The 18,659-nt window shown below is 32.6% G+C and overlaps 1 protein-coding gene across 1 annotated transcript; it reads left to right on the forward strand.

Annotated features, from left to right (window-relative positions):
- Positions 1-17,000: 17,000 nt before the first annotated feature.
- LOC149196573 (uncharacterized) lies at positions 17,001-17,996 on the forward strand. Its single transcript, XM_089408347.1, has one exon. The coding sequence runs from the start codon at positions 17,001-17,003 to the stop codon at positions 17,994-17,996; it is 996 nt and encodes a 331-aa protein (XP_089264473.1).
- Positions 17,997-18,659: the final 663 nt, after the last annotated feature.

Consider the following 18,659-nt stretch of genomic DNA (forward strand, 5'->3'; position numbering starts at 1 on the left):
TGTTGCCTTGGACCAACGAAAAGGTTGACTTGCCTTTTTTATAGCGTCCAACATAGGTGCATAGATTTCACTGAAATTTCTTATAAATTTGCGATAAAAACTTGCCAGCCCATGAAAACTATGTACCTCAAACAGACTTTTCGAGATGGCCAGTTAATGATTGCTGCAATCTTCTCTGGGTCCATCTTCAACTCGTTTTCTGCAATTACAAAGCTTAGATAAACCAGTTCTCTTTGTAGGAAAGTATATTTTTTCATATTTATCAGCAGCTTACTCTGCTACAATTTCTCTAGCACACTCTGAACATGTCGAAAGTGTTCCTCCTTAGTCTTGTTGAAAATTAATATGTCATCAAGGTACACTATTACAAACTTTCCGATGAACTCTTTCAACATTTCGTTCATTAGTCGCATAAAAGTACTATGGGCATTACTCAAATCGAATGACATGACTAGCCACTCGTATAGCCCTTCATTGGTCTTGAAGGTTGTCTTCTACTCATCTCCTTCCTTGATCCGAATCTGATGATAGCCACTCTTTAAATCAATCTTTGAGCAGTACGCTGCCCCACTCAGACAGTGCATCATATCGTCCACCCGTGGCAGTGGAAATCTGTACCTGATGGTGATCTTATTGATGGCCCTCGAATCCATGCACATTTTCCATTCTCCTCCTTTCTTGGGAGCGAGAACTATTAGTACCGCACAAGGGCTCAAACTCTCCCTTATCAGCCCTTTATCTAGAAACTCTTGCACTTATTTTCTGATCTCCTCATTATCTTTGGGGCTGATCCAATATGTTGCCTTATTTGGTAGACTTGCTCCAAGTATAAAGTTGATATGAAGACCGATGCTTCTCTTGGGAGGCAACATGTCTAGAAAATCGTCGACTACAATATCACTGAACTCCTGCAGCATTTTCTAAATTTCTGCTGGCAAATCAGACACTTCTATGTGCAAAAACATTGTCTTTTCTCTCCTCACAATAGCATAGTTCACTTCACTTTCTTCAACCTACTTCAAAAAATATTTTCGACTCATTAGTAATGCTTTCATCTCACTTGTTTCTACTGTCTCCTCCTCCTTGATGGGCACAAGCATGTGTTTGATCCCATCTTTGACAAACTTGTAGCAGTTCGTCTTCCCATCTTGCACTACCTTCCGATCATACTGCCATGGCCTTCGTAGTAGTATGTGGCACACGTCCATTGACATAATATCACAAATAACTTTGTCTTTGTACCTGCCAATGTGGAACTCAACTTCACACTGTTCGTCAACCAATATCTGATGGCCTTTCTGCAACCACGACACCTTGTAAGGGGTGGGGTGCTTCAGCAGCTTCAAACCCGACTTCTCTACCATCTCGGTGGCTACCAAATTATCTGTACTTCCACTGTCGATGATCAACTTGCAGCATTTCTTGTGCGACTTGCAAACTGTCCAGAATAATGCTTTCCTTTGAGTTTGTTCAGCTGTTTCTTTAGCTGGGTTCTACAACACTTTGTTCAAAACTAAAGGTTCCCCTATTTTTGGTACATTTTTTCTTCTTGGGGCGATGTCTCTGCTTCCTCAGGCTGTGCGACAAATGTTCCTTTCTCACTAGCTTGTTCCACTTCAGGGCATTCAAAATATTTGTGCCCCCATTTGTGGCACCTGTAGCACTGATAGTTAGCTCCTCTACCTCAGTCATTCCCTCTTCCTCGCTGATATGGCCTACCACCACTAGCGCTGTCACATTTTTCTACTATTCCTAAAGCTTTGGAGCTGCTGCCCTCTTCACTATTACTGGCAGTTCATCCTCTGCCATAAGACTCTCCTTGTCCTCTGCCAGTTCCCCTTCCTCTCCTAGCATTTTGTTTTCTGGTGATCTTCTCCACTGCCTTCACAGCACTCTAGTAGGCTTCTTCTATATTTTTCAAGGAAAGAATGTTGATTTCATCCAATATTTCCAATATCAAACCATTTACGTATCTTGCTGTTTTCTCTGGGGTGTCCTCTATGTAACCAACTCTTAAATTTACCTAGTAGAATTCTTCCATATACTCTCTCACTGTCATCCCTTTTTGCCTCAAATTATGCACTTGGCAATGCAGTGCAATCTGGTAATCCTTGGGTAGAAATCTACCTTTCAGCTTGGCCACCATCCTTGGCCATTTCTTTATTGCCAACTTGTTCATCCTTCTTATTTTCGCTTGGACACTGTCCCACCACAGGGCTGCGTGTCCTTTAAGCTTTGTTGCAGCAAACTTAACTCTCTTGTCCTCACTGACCTCTTCACACTCAAAATACTTGTCCAATTTGCTGATCTAGTCCAACAAAACTTTTGTGGACAAGCTTCCATCGTAATTTGGGATCTTCGGTTTAGGCTTGCTACTAGCCAATAGGACCGACCTCAATAATCTCATCTCTGGCCCTTCTTCATCCGATCCATCTGTTGTAACTATGGCTTCTTCTTCGCTGTCATCTCCTACCTCTAGATCCCTTCTCCTTCCTGCTTCAACTACCTCCAAACGGGCAGTAAGGATCCTTATTTCTTCTCTCAGTCCTTCATCTACTGCTCTATGCACACCTCTCCCACGTCCTCGTCTTCCAACTTCCATGTCTATCCTGGCACTTTCAATTTCATGCTCTGATACCACTTGATGGGTCCAACCCCCTCTTTACACTCGACAAACTTTAATAAATGGATATAAATTAACATGAATAATTTCACTGGTGATTAACTACGTGATTAAGTTAATCAAAGGTTGATTACAATGATTAGCACATATATTTTTACTCCCAGTCTTTATTACTCGTACCAACACCGTTGGATGTAGGACATGTGTCCATTCCTTGGTAATCACACTCCCGCCTTGGTTAATGACCCACAAACCCTATTCTCCTAGTCATTTTTGCATTGTTCTGTTGGTGGTTCGAGGGTTTTACTGTTTGTTCTTCTGGTGTGATTTCATTGTGGGGATATGCTGCTACTGTTGTTTTTGCTCGGCCTTGACCTGGTTATATGCTCGGCTCCACCGGTTGGTAAGTAACATTATTCTGTTTTATCTTTTTTTTCCTCTGGTTCTTCCGCCTCGACGCTTGATATGCCCTATTACTCTATGGGAAATACACTTGTTTTGGAGGGTTTTTTTAGTTTTTTGTATATAGTCTCAGTTGCTCATTTTGCTTAACTGTAATGACTATTCTTGGTCTCGGTTTCTTTAACTCAATCACTATCTAATTTCACTGGTCATGTTTCTTTGTTGCATTGGTAGGTTGTGGTCTCGGGGGTCTACATCTTCGGCTTCTTCCATAGAAATGAAGGTAAGTTATTGTTCTATGCCATCATCGTTTTCCACTTGTTATGTTGTTGACTGACTCAATTGCTCCTTTGTGAGTAGAGGGACCCTTGGGTGACCACAACCTCGGTTTTATGTCTCTTCACTGGTAAGTCCTGAACCCTAAGCTTTTGGTATTTTGTTCCCTCAATTCTTTCCTTCCTTCCATGCAATGCATACACACTGTTTTGGTGGTTTATTGCAGGTGGGTTCTTTCTAAAGACCCTAGCTTCTACTCTGTCGCGTGCTGGTAAAACCTGGGTAGGGTCATTCCTTATTGACTTGGTTCATTTGCTTGTTCTTGTCGTTGTTGGCTTAAAACATGGCTTGGCTAGTTTTAGGCACAGAATCTTCTGTATGTCCGACGTAATGTAATTATAGTCCTTGGGCTTTCATTATTACAGTTTTTGGGTTGTGGCCATAAGATTTACAAGTTAGGGTTTTTCAACCCGTCCTCTATTATGCACTTATTGGACTTGAACGACGTTAATTTCAGTATGGACTATAATGTATATTTAATAGAGATTATATGATTACTTTTTGTGAATAAATGAAAGGGTTCCATTCTCAGGAAATACCTGTGTTGTTGGTTTCTATCGTTGCTATCTAGAACTTGTGCATTGTCCAAAAATTTCTTTTGCTCGTTTTCTTTAGTTGATCTGGGACTAACCGTCTACATCTCTGTAGTTTCTCTAGTTCTTACACTTACAAAGTCTTGTTGTCTGTCGACTTGTTAGGTTAATGCAAATAGAAAAAACATGTATGTTCTGTAGAATAGAAATAAAAGAACTTGCTTTTACTGTGTTAAGAAACTCAACATAAAAGAATATAGATGGACAATTGTGGGATGTCAAATATAACTTCTGTGTGCTCATAAATTTCTATTATTTTTCTATTTCCAAAATTCAAACATGTTACAATGCATTCTATCTCCTTTTGAATGATTTTGGAAAACAGTTTCTCTTAACTGCTGTTAGTTACATTTTATGGTTTGTTTTCAGTTCTAAAACTATTTATTTTTCCTACGCTATGATTTGTAAAGGATAACATGATAAATAAAAACAATTAACTACAACAGTTCATTTAATTCGGCTTTTATCTTCCTAAATACTACTTCTCTAAGAAATTAAAATAATAAAAGAAATGAAATTAAAGTGTTCACTTGAAATTTCCTCCTCAGTCCTCTCAGAGACCAAATGGCCTGTTGTCATGATGATCCCCTTCAGCTAGATGCTCCTGCATCATATTGCAAGGTTACTGAAATGCCAAGTTGAAGTAAAATGCAAGCACCCAACACAATTACTACAACCCATTCCATTCCCTAAGTGGAATTTGGAACTAATATCCATGGAATTCATCATAGGGTTGTTGAAGACATCCAACAACATGATGGTATTATTGTGGTAGTGGAAAAATTAAGAAAGGTAGGTCACTTTATAACTATTAAGTCCACCCATAAAGCCAATGACAAATCAAATTTTATGGAAGAAATATTTCTATTGCATGATATATCCAAGAAGACCATTTTAAATTGGGATGAAAAGTTCACTTCAAATTTTTAAAAAGTGTTTTCTCGCACTACGACTAAGCTAGATTTTATCATAGCCTATCATCCTCAGACAGATAGCCAAAATGAAAGACTAAAATTTTAGAATACATGTTAAGGAAGTATGGCATGTATCAACCAAAGAGGTGGGAATAATTCCTACCATTAATTGAATTTGCATATAAATTATTTTACCAAGAGTCATTAAAGATGAGCCCCTTTGACGCATTGTATGGAAGAAATTGCAATAGTCCAATTAGCTAGGATCACCTTGTTAATAGAGTGCTACTTGGACCTCACATGTTGAGAGAAATGGAGTAAGAAGTGATTAACATAAGGCAGACATTGAAAGCATCTCAAGAAAGGAAAAAGAGTTATTCAGACCTGTAGAGAATGCAGATGAAATCCGAAGTGGGGGAGCATTTATATGTTTTTGTTAAACCAAGGAATATCTCTCTAAATGTGGGATCATGTGCTAAATAGGCACCCATATTTTCTCGGCCATTTCAAATTTTAGAAACTGTGGGGCTAATATCCTCTAAACTAACCTTTCCACCCTCATTGAAAGTACATGATGTATTTCATTTTTTTTCCTAAAAAAGTATGTATATGACACTAATAATATGATTGATTAGTTTGTGATATCGATGGAATCTAAGGAAGAATTCCAACCCGAATCACTATGCATCCTATATTGGAGACAAATTGTGCTTTAGAATCTAGTAATACAGTAGGTCAAGGTGCAATAGAAGCACTTTGGACCCAATGAAGCAACATGGGAATTTGCATACCAAATGAAGGAGTTTTACACATTTTTGTCCAATGTATAAATGGATGTAAGAGGTATTAATTATAAAGATCAATTTTGTTTTTTGGTTTATAAAAAGATTTGGTCCTTTAATGGAGTGGGGTCCATAACATGCCCTTACTTTTACCATTATTCTTTAAATTCAAATTATGATTGTAATGTCTCCATGGAACCATGGATGGATGATAAATGTTTAAACATTTAAATTTTTATATTTGTTGACATCCAACTAAAGGAATGACCGTGTAGAAACAATGTTTTGAGGGAACTTGCGTACCTTGAAAATTTGTAAACCTAGAATAAATTAAATGGTAAAGTCATCTGCAAACTGAGGAAGGCACTGCTTGGAAAATTGTTTTATGGCATACGATTTGGGAATACCAGACTTGCTCACATTCATTTATCATGTTGTATTGGGGTAGTTAAAGCACATAATAGTGATCAATTCCTCAATAGATGGATGATTCAAATATGTTGTTTTGCCCTCTAAAATACACATAGGAGGCAAGTTTATGCTCTACCAGTTGTGTGAGGAGAGGTTGAAGATAAGATAATATGAATTCACACATTAGAATACATTGATTTTCCTTTTCAGAGATTACTTTATTTCTCTAGTTGATGAAAAATGAGTGTTATTTTCTTTAGAATAGTGCTCAACTAACAATTAGAATGGGTAGAAAATAAGTTACAAACTAGTACCTTGAAGACTAGACCTTAAGTTGCATGTAAATTTTTGGTGATATTCCTTGGGAATGGTGTTTTGAGGCAACTAAACTATGTTTTCCAAGACTTTGTGGTTGGTGGGAATCTTAGTGGATGTCAAAATCACTGTTGTTCCTATTGTATAGCTGATAAACCACCTTGATGGGGCATTTTGGGTCATTGTGGTGCTTTCTGAGTAGTTGATTAACTGCCTAGACAAGGGACTACAATCCCCTATGGTGCTTGCTATGAAAATAGAGCTAATAAACCACTTAAACAATGTACTACAACTCCTATAATAATCAATACCCCATCTAGACCATGGGAACTTAGAGGAAGAGGTATAGGTTGAAAAGTTCTCTGATATTGCAAAAAATTATTGTCTATGATTGTGGGACCTCTGTGAGCTATAGTGATGACTGTACATCCATGACACTTTGATTGTATTATTTGTAGGATCATGGTGTCAGTTTTCATATTCACTGAGGTTGTGGCCTCATCCATTACTAGGATGTGGTTGTGCTCTAACAAGGCATGTCCTAAACAAAGAAGTTGCCATGGGCCCTGATGGAGGAACATCGATGCCCTCCACATTAAAGTTGAAAATAAATTACGTTGGAAGCATCGTGCTTAGTGATCATTGATTACAAAGGGTTGATAATTATTTGAGGTTCATAGGTAGTTAGCTATAGGAATATAATATTCTTGTATAATGAATTTGAATATAATATTCCTGTATAATGAATTTAAGGTCATTGTGAGATTCTTGGTTGAGTTTATGGTGTGATTATAACTAATGGCCTTGCCGACTTCAGTGTTTGTCATTGTTTTGTAGAGAAACATTGTTGAATCTTTCTTGGTCATTAAGAAATCAGAGGTTAAGATGGATCTATGGTTTCCACTTACATTTATTGGTTTTGAGGGAGAGCTTATCCAAGTTAAGCAGTCATCTATCTTTTTTATTTAGAAAGATCAATTTTTGATGTCTATGTGCTTATTCTTTGCCTTTCTTTGGTAAATTTTTCTATAATTTTTTTTCAAAATTGTTCATTTGAGATGCTTGTTTGTTGCACAATGCATATACTCCTATTCTTCTTTGCGTAACTTAGATGCAAGCTTAATGTCATTTCTCCTTTCCTTTATGTTTTTTCTGTTGTAAATCATACATGTTGCATAATTTAGATGAAGCTTAATGTCATTGCTCCTTTCCTTTATGTTTTTTTTGTTGTAAGGCAAACATGAGGACTGCCTAGATGGGAATGGTTTCAGATTAACAACACATCCTTAGAATATGTAGTCCAGAATCCATATTTCTCTTCTCACTACTTGCCAAAAGGTTTTTTTTTTATTGGATGTTTAGTTTTTCTTGTTTGTGTCTCCATTTTCCATCTTTATCATCCTTTCTTTTTACTCTTGCTGGATATTTCTTTTCTACTTTTTTGTTTATTTCTAGCTTTATAGAAATGTATTAAAGGAATATTTAGAAGGCATGTCACCTTGTTTGACCTGGTGCAACTAAGATTTTTAGATTTCCTCATATTTTCTTGAAGTGTTCATGAAGTAATAGGGATCTCCAACCAAAGGGATACCTAGTCATTTTAATTCTAACTACTATTTTTTCAAACCATTATGAGGAACCCATTATTGAAAGAGACACTAGGAATGTGCTGGAAGAGTAGTGAAGTTGCAAGCTTTCAGGCTATGGAATCATGGAAGGCATTATCACATAAGTCAAACTTAAATCCCTTTTATGTTTCAGTGAGTGAGATTATTGTTGGGACTTGAGACTTTGTTGTGGTATATGATTTCAAAAGGGTTCTATCTACAAATATACAAATATAGAGAAAGAGATTTAAATCCTCAATAAAATAAAAAAAAAATGTCATGGTGTAATTCCGTTAGTTAGAACATTACTTGTAGCAAGAATCAACATTGGTTTGGTTGTTAGTACTTTCTTCTCATACAGTCATGTCATAGTCCTTGCAATTTTGTTTTGTTTTGATATCAAAATGATTGGAAATCCTCCCTCTGCCTTTGAGTTGTCATCTTATTCCATAATTAGTGTTCTACATCAACTTGGGAATGTAGGTTTATTAGAAGAAAAATGTCCCAAGTGCATTTGATAGAAATATTTTATATATAGTTGCATGGGTGCTTCTTATGCTCCCCCATCAACCACACTTCTACAAAGAAAATTGTTGCACCTTTACATTTATAATTTTAAAAATATTAAACTAGTTGCATCAACACCCACACCTGCACTTAGCCACACCCATGCATCATTGGTCTTATTCTTTGAGCATTTTAGTCACCATCTAAATGAACTTAGATTGTGTATCTATTTTTTACAGTAAAACTACACATTCAAACCACAACTGAAGTGTGGCATGGTGTAATAATATTCTCACAAAAGTTGACTAAATAATTTAAATTTTCAACTACAGTACATTAGAATGCATCATCAAAGGAAAATCCTCCAAGGAGCATATGCATAGATTTGAAAAATGGAAATCACCCATAAGAGCATGTGATGAGGCATGTAGTTGCAAATATTGAGGTAGAAGTTGTCCCTCTTATAAGCTTGGGGAGTGCTCTCTTCTTGAATAAATTCTAGTATGTGCTTGTACAAAGATATGTGATTATAAAGAGTTAAGTTCTCATCTGTCTTCTAGTGATGCTTAGGATAGTCTAACATAAACCTTTGGGCAACAAAGTGAATATCATGTTTAAGATTATATAATAGATCAGGTGCATGAATATGAACATATGATAGTGAATGAGAACTATAAGGATTTCACTTATATTTTCCCTACATGAAGAGGACAACCATGAATGCAATTCTAGGAAAAATCCCTGAATCCATGGCTTCATTGGAGATTTAAAGAAAATAGAACTCATATAGACCAACATTGGTTCATTGAAGAACAATTTCACGAGTTGACCTAGACTATTTTGGATCAGATAAAGGTGATCGAATAGCAATCAAGTAAATTGGCTAGATTAGAGGGATGCCTCTTAAACATAACCCAAATAGTTTCAGATCGAAAGAACATAATTGAATCCCAAATTAATAGTATAATATGGTTAGAATCAAAATTACTTATTTCTAGCCTTTAGTGCACTAGACATGTCAAAGGTAACTGAAACTCTTAAGGTATATATCTCAGCTAGCCTAGAAAGTGCCAATCTAGGGGTGACTGTTGTTGATATAGATGGAGATGGCAGTTTTTTATGAATGTGCAAGAATTGGCCACCATGAAAAATTTCCTATTAAGATGATGGTTTTGAACAATCAATAGTTGGGCATGGTGGTTCAATAGGAAGATCATTTTTACAAAGCAAACAAAGCACATACTTACCCTGGGGATCCATTTGTTGAATGTTGTTTTATATGATGGGATTCTTCTCCAATTTATGCGTTACAACATTTCCTTTGCAACATTTGGTGCAATTGATAGTATAAAGTTCTAGTCGGCACTAAAATTTCATGTCCATGTCTCTATAATTTCTTCCCATATATGTATCTATTCCTCATTCCATTTCAGTCATGTCGGGACAACATACCTATCTTGGCAATGTGAAACGTTCACTTCAATAAACAAAGTTGTGGATCTTTCTCCACTTACTTGTGGATCTTTCTCCACTTACTGTTAAATTGCACCACAACATTTTGAAAAAATCTATAGATCTATTTATATGAAGTTTATGCCTCGACTTGCACCAAGATATTATGACTTAGGAAATATCCTCTATTCACTTACATCAATCTTATTTTCAATTGCGTTGATGAATTATTACACCCGAATGTTCTGTTTGAGCCCATCTTCTTGTGTATATCTATTAATTTACTAAAACCCTTAAAAATATATTATACTTTAATTTACAAAACATTAAATATATTAACTTATAAGTCCGTCTTATCAAGCTAAAAAAATTAGCTTTATATCCTTAACATCATTTTTAGTTTTAAATATTTTATACAGTAAAACTATTTATAATAATTAGTTAATAATAATAATAATATTCACTTAATAATAATTAAAATAAAGTTTCTTTAATAAAATTATTAATAATGCTTAATAAATTTATTAATAAATTTTAATAATAATAAGGTTATTAATAAATTTAAGATAAAGTTTAGTAAGTTTTATTAATAATGTTTAATATTAAGATTTACTAAATTTTATTAATAAAGTCTATTCACTTTATTATTCATATTAATAATTTATAATATTTTTCATAGCTTAATAGATTTATAATAATATATTAACAACTATACATTATGCATTTATCTATATATTAACACATTAATAATAAATTTATTCACATATTAATAATATATTAACCTATTATGATATTAAGTTATACATTAAATTTAATATTTTGTATTATGCATTTATCTATATACTAACATACTAATAATATATTTATTTATATATCAATAATGTATTAATCTATTATGATATTAAGTTATACATTAAATTTAATATGTTGTTCTATGTATTAACACGTATGAGTTAAGATTGACTTGATCATCCATCGTTAGGATGTACATCGTGCTCACATGTTATTAACAAGATGCATTATGTTTAACACGTCTATAGTTAACAATCAATCATAGTTCTCTATATTCAACTACAATCAACCATGGTTGATGATAGTCAATCATTGTCAATCTCACTCAACCATGGTCAAAGTTTAAAAAGTTAAATAATAATAATTATATATATATATATATATATATATATATATATATATATATATATATATATTCAATGGTTCAATCATATTCAACCATGGGAAAACTGGCTCAAGCATGACCATCAATGGTCATCATGGCCACCCATGGTTAACATGGTTTACCATAGTGAACATGGTCAACCATATTCATTTATAGTTGTACATTGATGACCTTGGCAAACATTGTCCACCTATGGTAAAAAATAATTTATCATAGGTAACAATGCTAAAAAATTGACATCATAATGTGGAAACCATTGTTGACCATAGAAACCAATGTTAGAAAATTAACAATGCAATATCACAAATAAATATCAATGTCGCAATGTATAAAAAAGGTGTCAGTATTTATGTAAATAGATGTAGTCAAAATGTCATGAACTTGATAACATTAAGGAAAGAAAACAATTTCCATTTTAAAAAAGAGAAAAATATGAAGGTTAGATGCATATTCATGCATTGTATTATGAAGCAAGATCCTAGAATGTGGAAAAACCAATAATAATGCATATTAATAATACATTACCCTACACATTAATATATACATTAACACATTGAAAGGACATTAATAATACATAAATTTACACATTAGCATAATGATCATTTATTAATCTATGCATTAACACATGTCACCTACAGTTGACGATGGTTAACTTGGTTAGCCAAAGTTAACATTAGCATCAAAGTCAACCATAATCAACATGGGTGTCAACATGACGACAAATATTATTATTCCCAACATGAAAAAAAACAAACAACAAAAAACATCACAATGTGATGAATACTTAACAACATAATAACAAATAAAGTTGTAATGTGAGAACAACAGGCAATGTCACAATTAGACAAAATAATGATGTTGCAATTTGATGAAGATGAAATAATATTGTAATTTGAATAATAAGAAATATCATCACACTGTGATGAACAACAAACAACATTGTAATTTGACAAAAATAAATGACATTGCAATGTGATGAACAAACAATGTCATAATGTGATAATCAACAAACCACATCACAATATGATGACATTGAAATGTGACAAATAATAAAAAAAATCAAACTTAAGCACTACACAATAACTGACGTAACAATATGATGAAAAAATGACATCACATTTTAACAAATAATAGACATTGTCATAGCCTGAACTAGGTTTACCAAGTTTACTCAGTCGACCCAAGTTTACTAGGTCAACCATAATTAACCAATAGCCATGGTTAACTGGTTTAACCTATGTTTACAAGGTCTACTATATATTGATAACATATTAGCCACATATTAATCTATACATTAACACATGTAACCTATGGTTGACAATGGTCGACTATGTTTAACATGGTCAACCATAGCCAACATGAGCATCAAAGTCAACCATAAACAATATTTGTGTCATGGAAAATCATAATCACCATGGGAATTAACTTTATTATTGTTACCAACATGAATTGTATCAGTAAGTGGCATAATAAATACTATAGGACTTGATTCTATAGTTTTTATTCATCAAATACCTTGGGCTAAGTTTCATCAAACTAGTTCATATTACCTTAAGCGAAGAATGCGAAGTGAAATGTGGTAAACTAACCCTTTAAACCATATTATGTAGCTAGAAATAGTTAATTGTAACACATTGGTTTCTTCATTCATTCAATGCATGATGACTCCATTCACCATTAAATTGATAATAGCTAGTCTTACATCATCTTATTACCTTGATATCCTATATCCATTTCATTTCACATGCATAAACCTTTTCTTCATTTATGTCGCCACATAACACTACTACAACCAGTTACTACAACCACTTCCTTTTGTTAAGGCTTATTCTTCCTTTTTCACTTTTATCCTCCACTCCATAGTTTGATAATAATATCTTAAAGAAAGCCTCCTTTGAGTTAGTGAAAAGTAAATTAAAAATTATAGAATGAATTATTGATAAAAGGAGTGGAACCATTCTATGTTGCACAAAACTAATAAAGTTTATTGGGACTTTATAATTTTATAGATTCTATATTCTATATAACCAATTAATCTTAATTACGCATTTTTTCTTTTTGATATCCTAATAAATTTGAGATCTTTACTATTTGATATTACATAAATTTATAGTTTACCATTTTACTTAATAATATATTTTTTTTTATATCAAAAACAAAATCAAAATAAAGAGATGACAAAATTAGTTTACATCAAACAAAACAAATAAAATTTCATCTCCTTTTTACAATTTAAGAATATTTTCCAGAGATACAAAACCATAATAACATCATCCTTTTAATATAAGTATTTGGAGAGATATATAATTCACATTTTGAATAGATACATTATTTGTCAATTGATGTGGTGTTTCTTCATTTAAACAATGGCTTTTAGTTCAATTAGCCAAGAAATAAATGTAAATCCAATAATCAACTTATTTGGTAAGCGGGACAAGAACAAAATAACATGAATTGTTTTTTTGTCCACTAGGAAAAGCTTCTCCAATCAATCTGATCATTAAATAAATTAATAAAATAGAGGGGATGATATGCATTTCGGTGATGCAAAATTTCAGTGTTATAATTTGGTCGTGGTATTAGTTTTGGGCTATGTTACAATGTTAAAAATTCATACACTTGTACACAACAATTCTATAAAAGCATATTATAAAAAATACCAAAAAACCGCTCTTTAATTCAGTGAAAAATTATAACAATTTCGAACAAACTCTTAAAAAGATGACTACGAACAAACTCTTAAAAGGATGACTACTAAGACACTTTTAACAAAATATTCTAATTCAACTAAAAACAATACAAATGAATTATTGACCTAAAACTATTTAAATACAAACAATTATTTAAGAATATAAGTACTTGCACCATATTAATGTTTTTATGTAAAATTAAGATTGAAATATTTCTTTTTCATATTAAACGAAATATTTGTATTTATATATTTTTTTCTTACTTTAGTTTTTAATGAAGTTAAAATTTTACATGATATTTTAGATTTTTTTAATAATAATATAAAATATAAGATATTGAAAATGGTTAAAAATAAAATTAATAAAGTGCGATATATATATATATATATATATATATATATATATATATATATTTTAGTTTTTTTAATAATATAAAATATTGGAAATTATTAAAAACAAAATTATTAATTTTATCATATTTATGATACATAATAATAAATTTGATAATTATTTTGGCATAAATTATGTAATGAGGTTCTTCCATTTGTGTATTTGTTTTTTTTTTCAATTAAACCAATTTGAATGGTTGGAACTATGTTTCATCCATAACACAACCTCTCCACAATTGTATTGACGAGTGGCATGGTGAACCCTCCAATATTTGATACATATCTTATACCTAAGAAATACTTTGGATAAATTGCGTTGAACTAGTTCCTTTTACTTTAGCTAGACACCCAAGTGAAGAATGCATAAAATTTAAGTTCTTTCATCTAAGAAGTTGAATGTGACCATATGATCTCCCTCAAAGTATTTGATTGTAACACACTAGTTACTTTATTTACTCAATATATGACCACTCCATTCACCATTAAATTGATAGGCACTAGACTTACTTCATCCTATTTCCTTGATCTAGTATCATTTTTCATTTTATTTCCATAAGCCCTTTCTTCATTTCAACTTCCATATATCTTTATTATGACCACTTTGTTTTAAAAAGTATTAATCTTCATTTTTCACTTTTAACCCTAATTTCATAGTCATCATAATGCTATCTTTATTGAAGCTTCATTGAAGAGGAGAAGAATAGAACAAGCTAAAAGAGATAAAAAGAACTATTAATATGACAATGGGAACCTTTCCATGCTTAAAAAATTTAACACTTTGTTAATTAAAACTTTACACTTTTGTGAATGATATTGGTTATAACTACCAAAAAATTAATTATACATTTTCACTTTCAATATTGTAGTAAATTTAGAATTCAACTTAACGAAAACAAAATTATATAATATTAATTTTTTTACAGTGAAAAAATAATGCATAAAATAAATGGAAACAAATCTCTTCTATTTTCCTTGTGTTACAATTTATATATTTAAATTATAATAGAGAAAAATAAAAAATAAAAAGTTTTCCGAAATTCAAAGATACAAAATGATTGTTAAATAATGTATGCTTATCCCTTTCGAGAATGAAACTAGTGTTCATTAAGCCATTAAATTGATGCAATGCAATTTCTACTCAAAATCGATCCAATGCATTTTCTACTCAATACGCTACAGTGCCTTGCTCATGAGAGGTGACTCGGTGATGGCATTAATTTTGAAAATATCGATGAGCTATCACAAACTCGTGAATATGTGCACCACAACGAGTAGGTGTGGATATTGAAAAATACACTACCTTATCTTCATTTTCTTTGAGTTGGTAATCTTATCATGTCAATGCTTTCTAAACATCCATCGAATGCCTATCTATGCAAATAAATATATATACAATGAACTTGAGTGAGGTCTCAGTGCATGACCTCAACTTTGTACATGGGTTCTCTTTCACACTAACGATTGTTCAATACAATCAATAGATTCTACTTTCCTTTCATACATCTGAACAACAAAATAACATTCATAAAACCAACTAGTCTACTCTACTCTCTACGCTATCCTCACCGCTCGCATAAAGGAAGTACAAATACTCTATCTGATATTCATTTAAAAATTAATTTATATATATACACAAAATGTATTATATATTCAATTTCATATAAATATACTAATATAAAACCACTTTCTCTTAGAGTGCCCCGCGCATAACCACATTTGATCTCAGTTTCACAATTTTTGTTACAATAGTGACCTTCCTAGCCTTTTACAATGTCAAAATTATAGTGAGCTCGGAAGGCTTCTCTCCAAGCTTTTTGAGCATAGGAATAAAATCTTAAATCAAAATAGATAATTTGTTTCTTTAGGTCCGATAGACCATTATTTAGTCTCAGCTGACGTTAACCATCATCATCAAAGAAGTAAGATCCAGCCATTTACAAACTTGGATAATATCTCAACAACCTTTAACAAACTCAAACCAAATCTATTAATATAGGTATTAATCCTAACAAAAACATCAAAAACTTATATATACGTCACAATTTTATTATAAAAATTAAAAACCACCACTTAATTCATTGAAAAATTATATCAATTTCAAATAAACTCTTAAAAATATGATATTTGAAATGAACTGTTAGAAACATTATCAAAAGATAGTCTAATTAAAATAAAAATCATACAAATGAATTATTGAAGTAAAACTATTTAAAATATAAACATCATAAACCATCATTAAGCATATAAGGACTTACAAAGTATTAATGTAAAATTAAGGTTGAAATATTCCTTTTTTCATATTAGTTGAAGTATTTATAGTAAAACTTGTTTCGTTTCATGTTTTATTTTTAAGTATTTATAATATAAATATAAATTATTGAAAACTAGTAAAAGTTAAATTAATAAACTATTTTTAGTGTATATTATTAGTTACTTGATAATATAAATACTGTAAATTTAAGAAAGATGTCTTCGAAATGGAAGAGTGAATATCTTTTGATTTAGGGCCGACCTTTCATAAAATTATATTAATCTCTAGTGTACTCCATATTAATACAAAAATTTTATTATCAAGTGTTTGAACAATATTTACAATCGTTTATCAATATCTTCGCAAATCAAATTTCAGCGCGGTCTTGGCTCGGAGGCATCGACCTTACAGTTTGTATTTCTTTGCAATGGAATAATTTGCAAGCAGTAGATGCTTTGCCACACTGACTACAAGCAATGAAATTGAAAATGAATTTTGTCACTAATGTTTGGTAAAAATACCATTCCCTTGAATTAATTAATTGAAGATCAATGTCCCAACCACAGTCTCCTATCAACTTTGAAAGTGAAGGTCATTATGATCACGAAAGCTCGCTTACAAAAACTTCAGTAGCTACGCCTTCAAGAAATGCCAATACTAGGGAACCGGACCATAACGAAAACAGTCATGCAAGAGCTAGGAAGTGGAGGAGGTTAATGATGAAACTTATAGATTGGAACCACTGCGTGAAAACAAACTCATGTGAAGTTAGAAAACGTATCAGAAATGGGGTACCGGATTCGCTTAGGGGTGTCGTTTGGCAGCTCATTTCAAGGGGCCGTGACCTTAGGTTAGTGAACCCGGGAATTTACTCACTACTCTTATCGTATGAAACGTCCAAATCAACAGAGAAACTTATCGCTAAAGATGTCCCTCGCACTCTGAAATGCCACGAATTATTTAAAACCAGAGACGGGCGCGGGCAGAGGTCTCTCCATAATGTGTTGAAAGCGTATTCCGTTTATGATAGTGATGTGGGGTACACGCAGGGGATGAATTTAATAGCAGGCATGCTTCTGCTCTACATGTCAGAGGAGAATGCGTTTTGGACGATGGTTGTGCTGCTCAAAGGCGGAGTGAATTCGCCATTGAGAGGTAATTCGCCATTGAGAGGTCTATACCTGGACGGTATGCCTCTATTCAACAGATGCCTATTTGAGTTCGAAACCCTAGTGAAGGAGCATCTACCAGAGCTGGGCAAGCATTTTGAGGAGCAAATGATCATGCCATCTATGTATGCAAGCCGCTGGTTCTTGACAATTTTTTCCGCAGACCTACCATTTCCATTAGTTGTTAGGATCTGGGACGTTTTTCTCTTCGAGGGCGTGAAGATTGTTTTCCAAGTGGGTATGGCGCTGCTAAAGTTCTTTCAGGATGATTTGTTGAAATTGTCATTTGAGAATCTGATAAACGCTCTTCAAGAGTTCCCCGCGCAGGACTTGTATCCGGATATATTGTTGCCAATGGCCTGGTCATTTAAGGTATAGGGAAGCTGAGGCGATTTTGTAATTGTGAAGTGTTGCCACATATAGTCACGATGTAGAATTCTCATTTTTTATATCTTCCTAGTAAACATTATGAAATTAAGAAAAGATATGTAGCAATCTTACATAACACAGATTTTGATGTTTTATTTATTAAAATGATAAAATAATCTTTGTAGAAATTTTATTGGATTTTTTATTTACTTTTATTGTTATAGAATTTATATTTTAAATATTTTATTAAATAATAAACATTTTGATGTTAAATTCGGTGGAATGATATGTATTAATATGAAAAATCTCAAAGTGAACTCGTCGTTAGGGTTAGAAGTCCTTTCAGTGATATGTTAAAAGTGACCTACAACATAAGTTACGATATTTTAAGCCATATAATTAGGTTTCTATTCTCAAATCATGTGCATTTTTTTAATAGTCATTTATGCCCACTAATCTTTTATGACGATTTTAGATAACCAGTGGTTATTTTTCGTTTTTAAATACCATTTTCTATTTTGGTTCCGGGTGATTTCTCTATATGTTTATTGTATAAAAAATTTATATGGTGTGGGTTGGTTGGCTTGCACTTTCTGTGCTTTGTGTTGGAAATTTTAGGTGATTTCAAACACAAAACACCAGAGAACAACGCTCTGATATAATGTTGGGAAT

This window comes from Pinus tabuliformis, chromosome 2_2 (assembly GCF_031772625.1).
Source record: "Pinus tabuliformis cultivar Carrire ecotype Pingquan chromosome 2_2, CPIR1, whole genome shotgun sequence".
NCBI lineage: Eukaryota > Viridiplantae > Streptophyta > Pinopsida > Pinales > Pinaceae > Pinus > Pinus tabuliformis.

What these genes read in the sequence shown, in the direction of transcription:
- LOC149196573 (XM_089408347.1), top strand. Translation starts at nt 17,001, where the DNA reads ATGTCCCAACCACAGTCTCCTATCAACTTTGAAAGTGAAGGTCATTAT.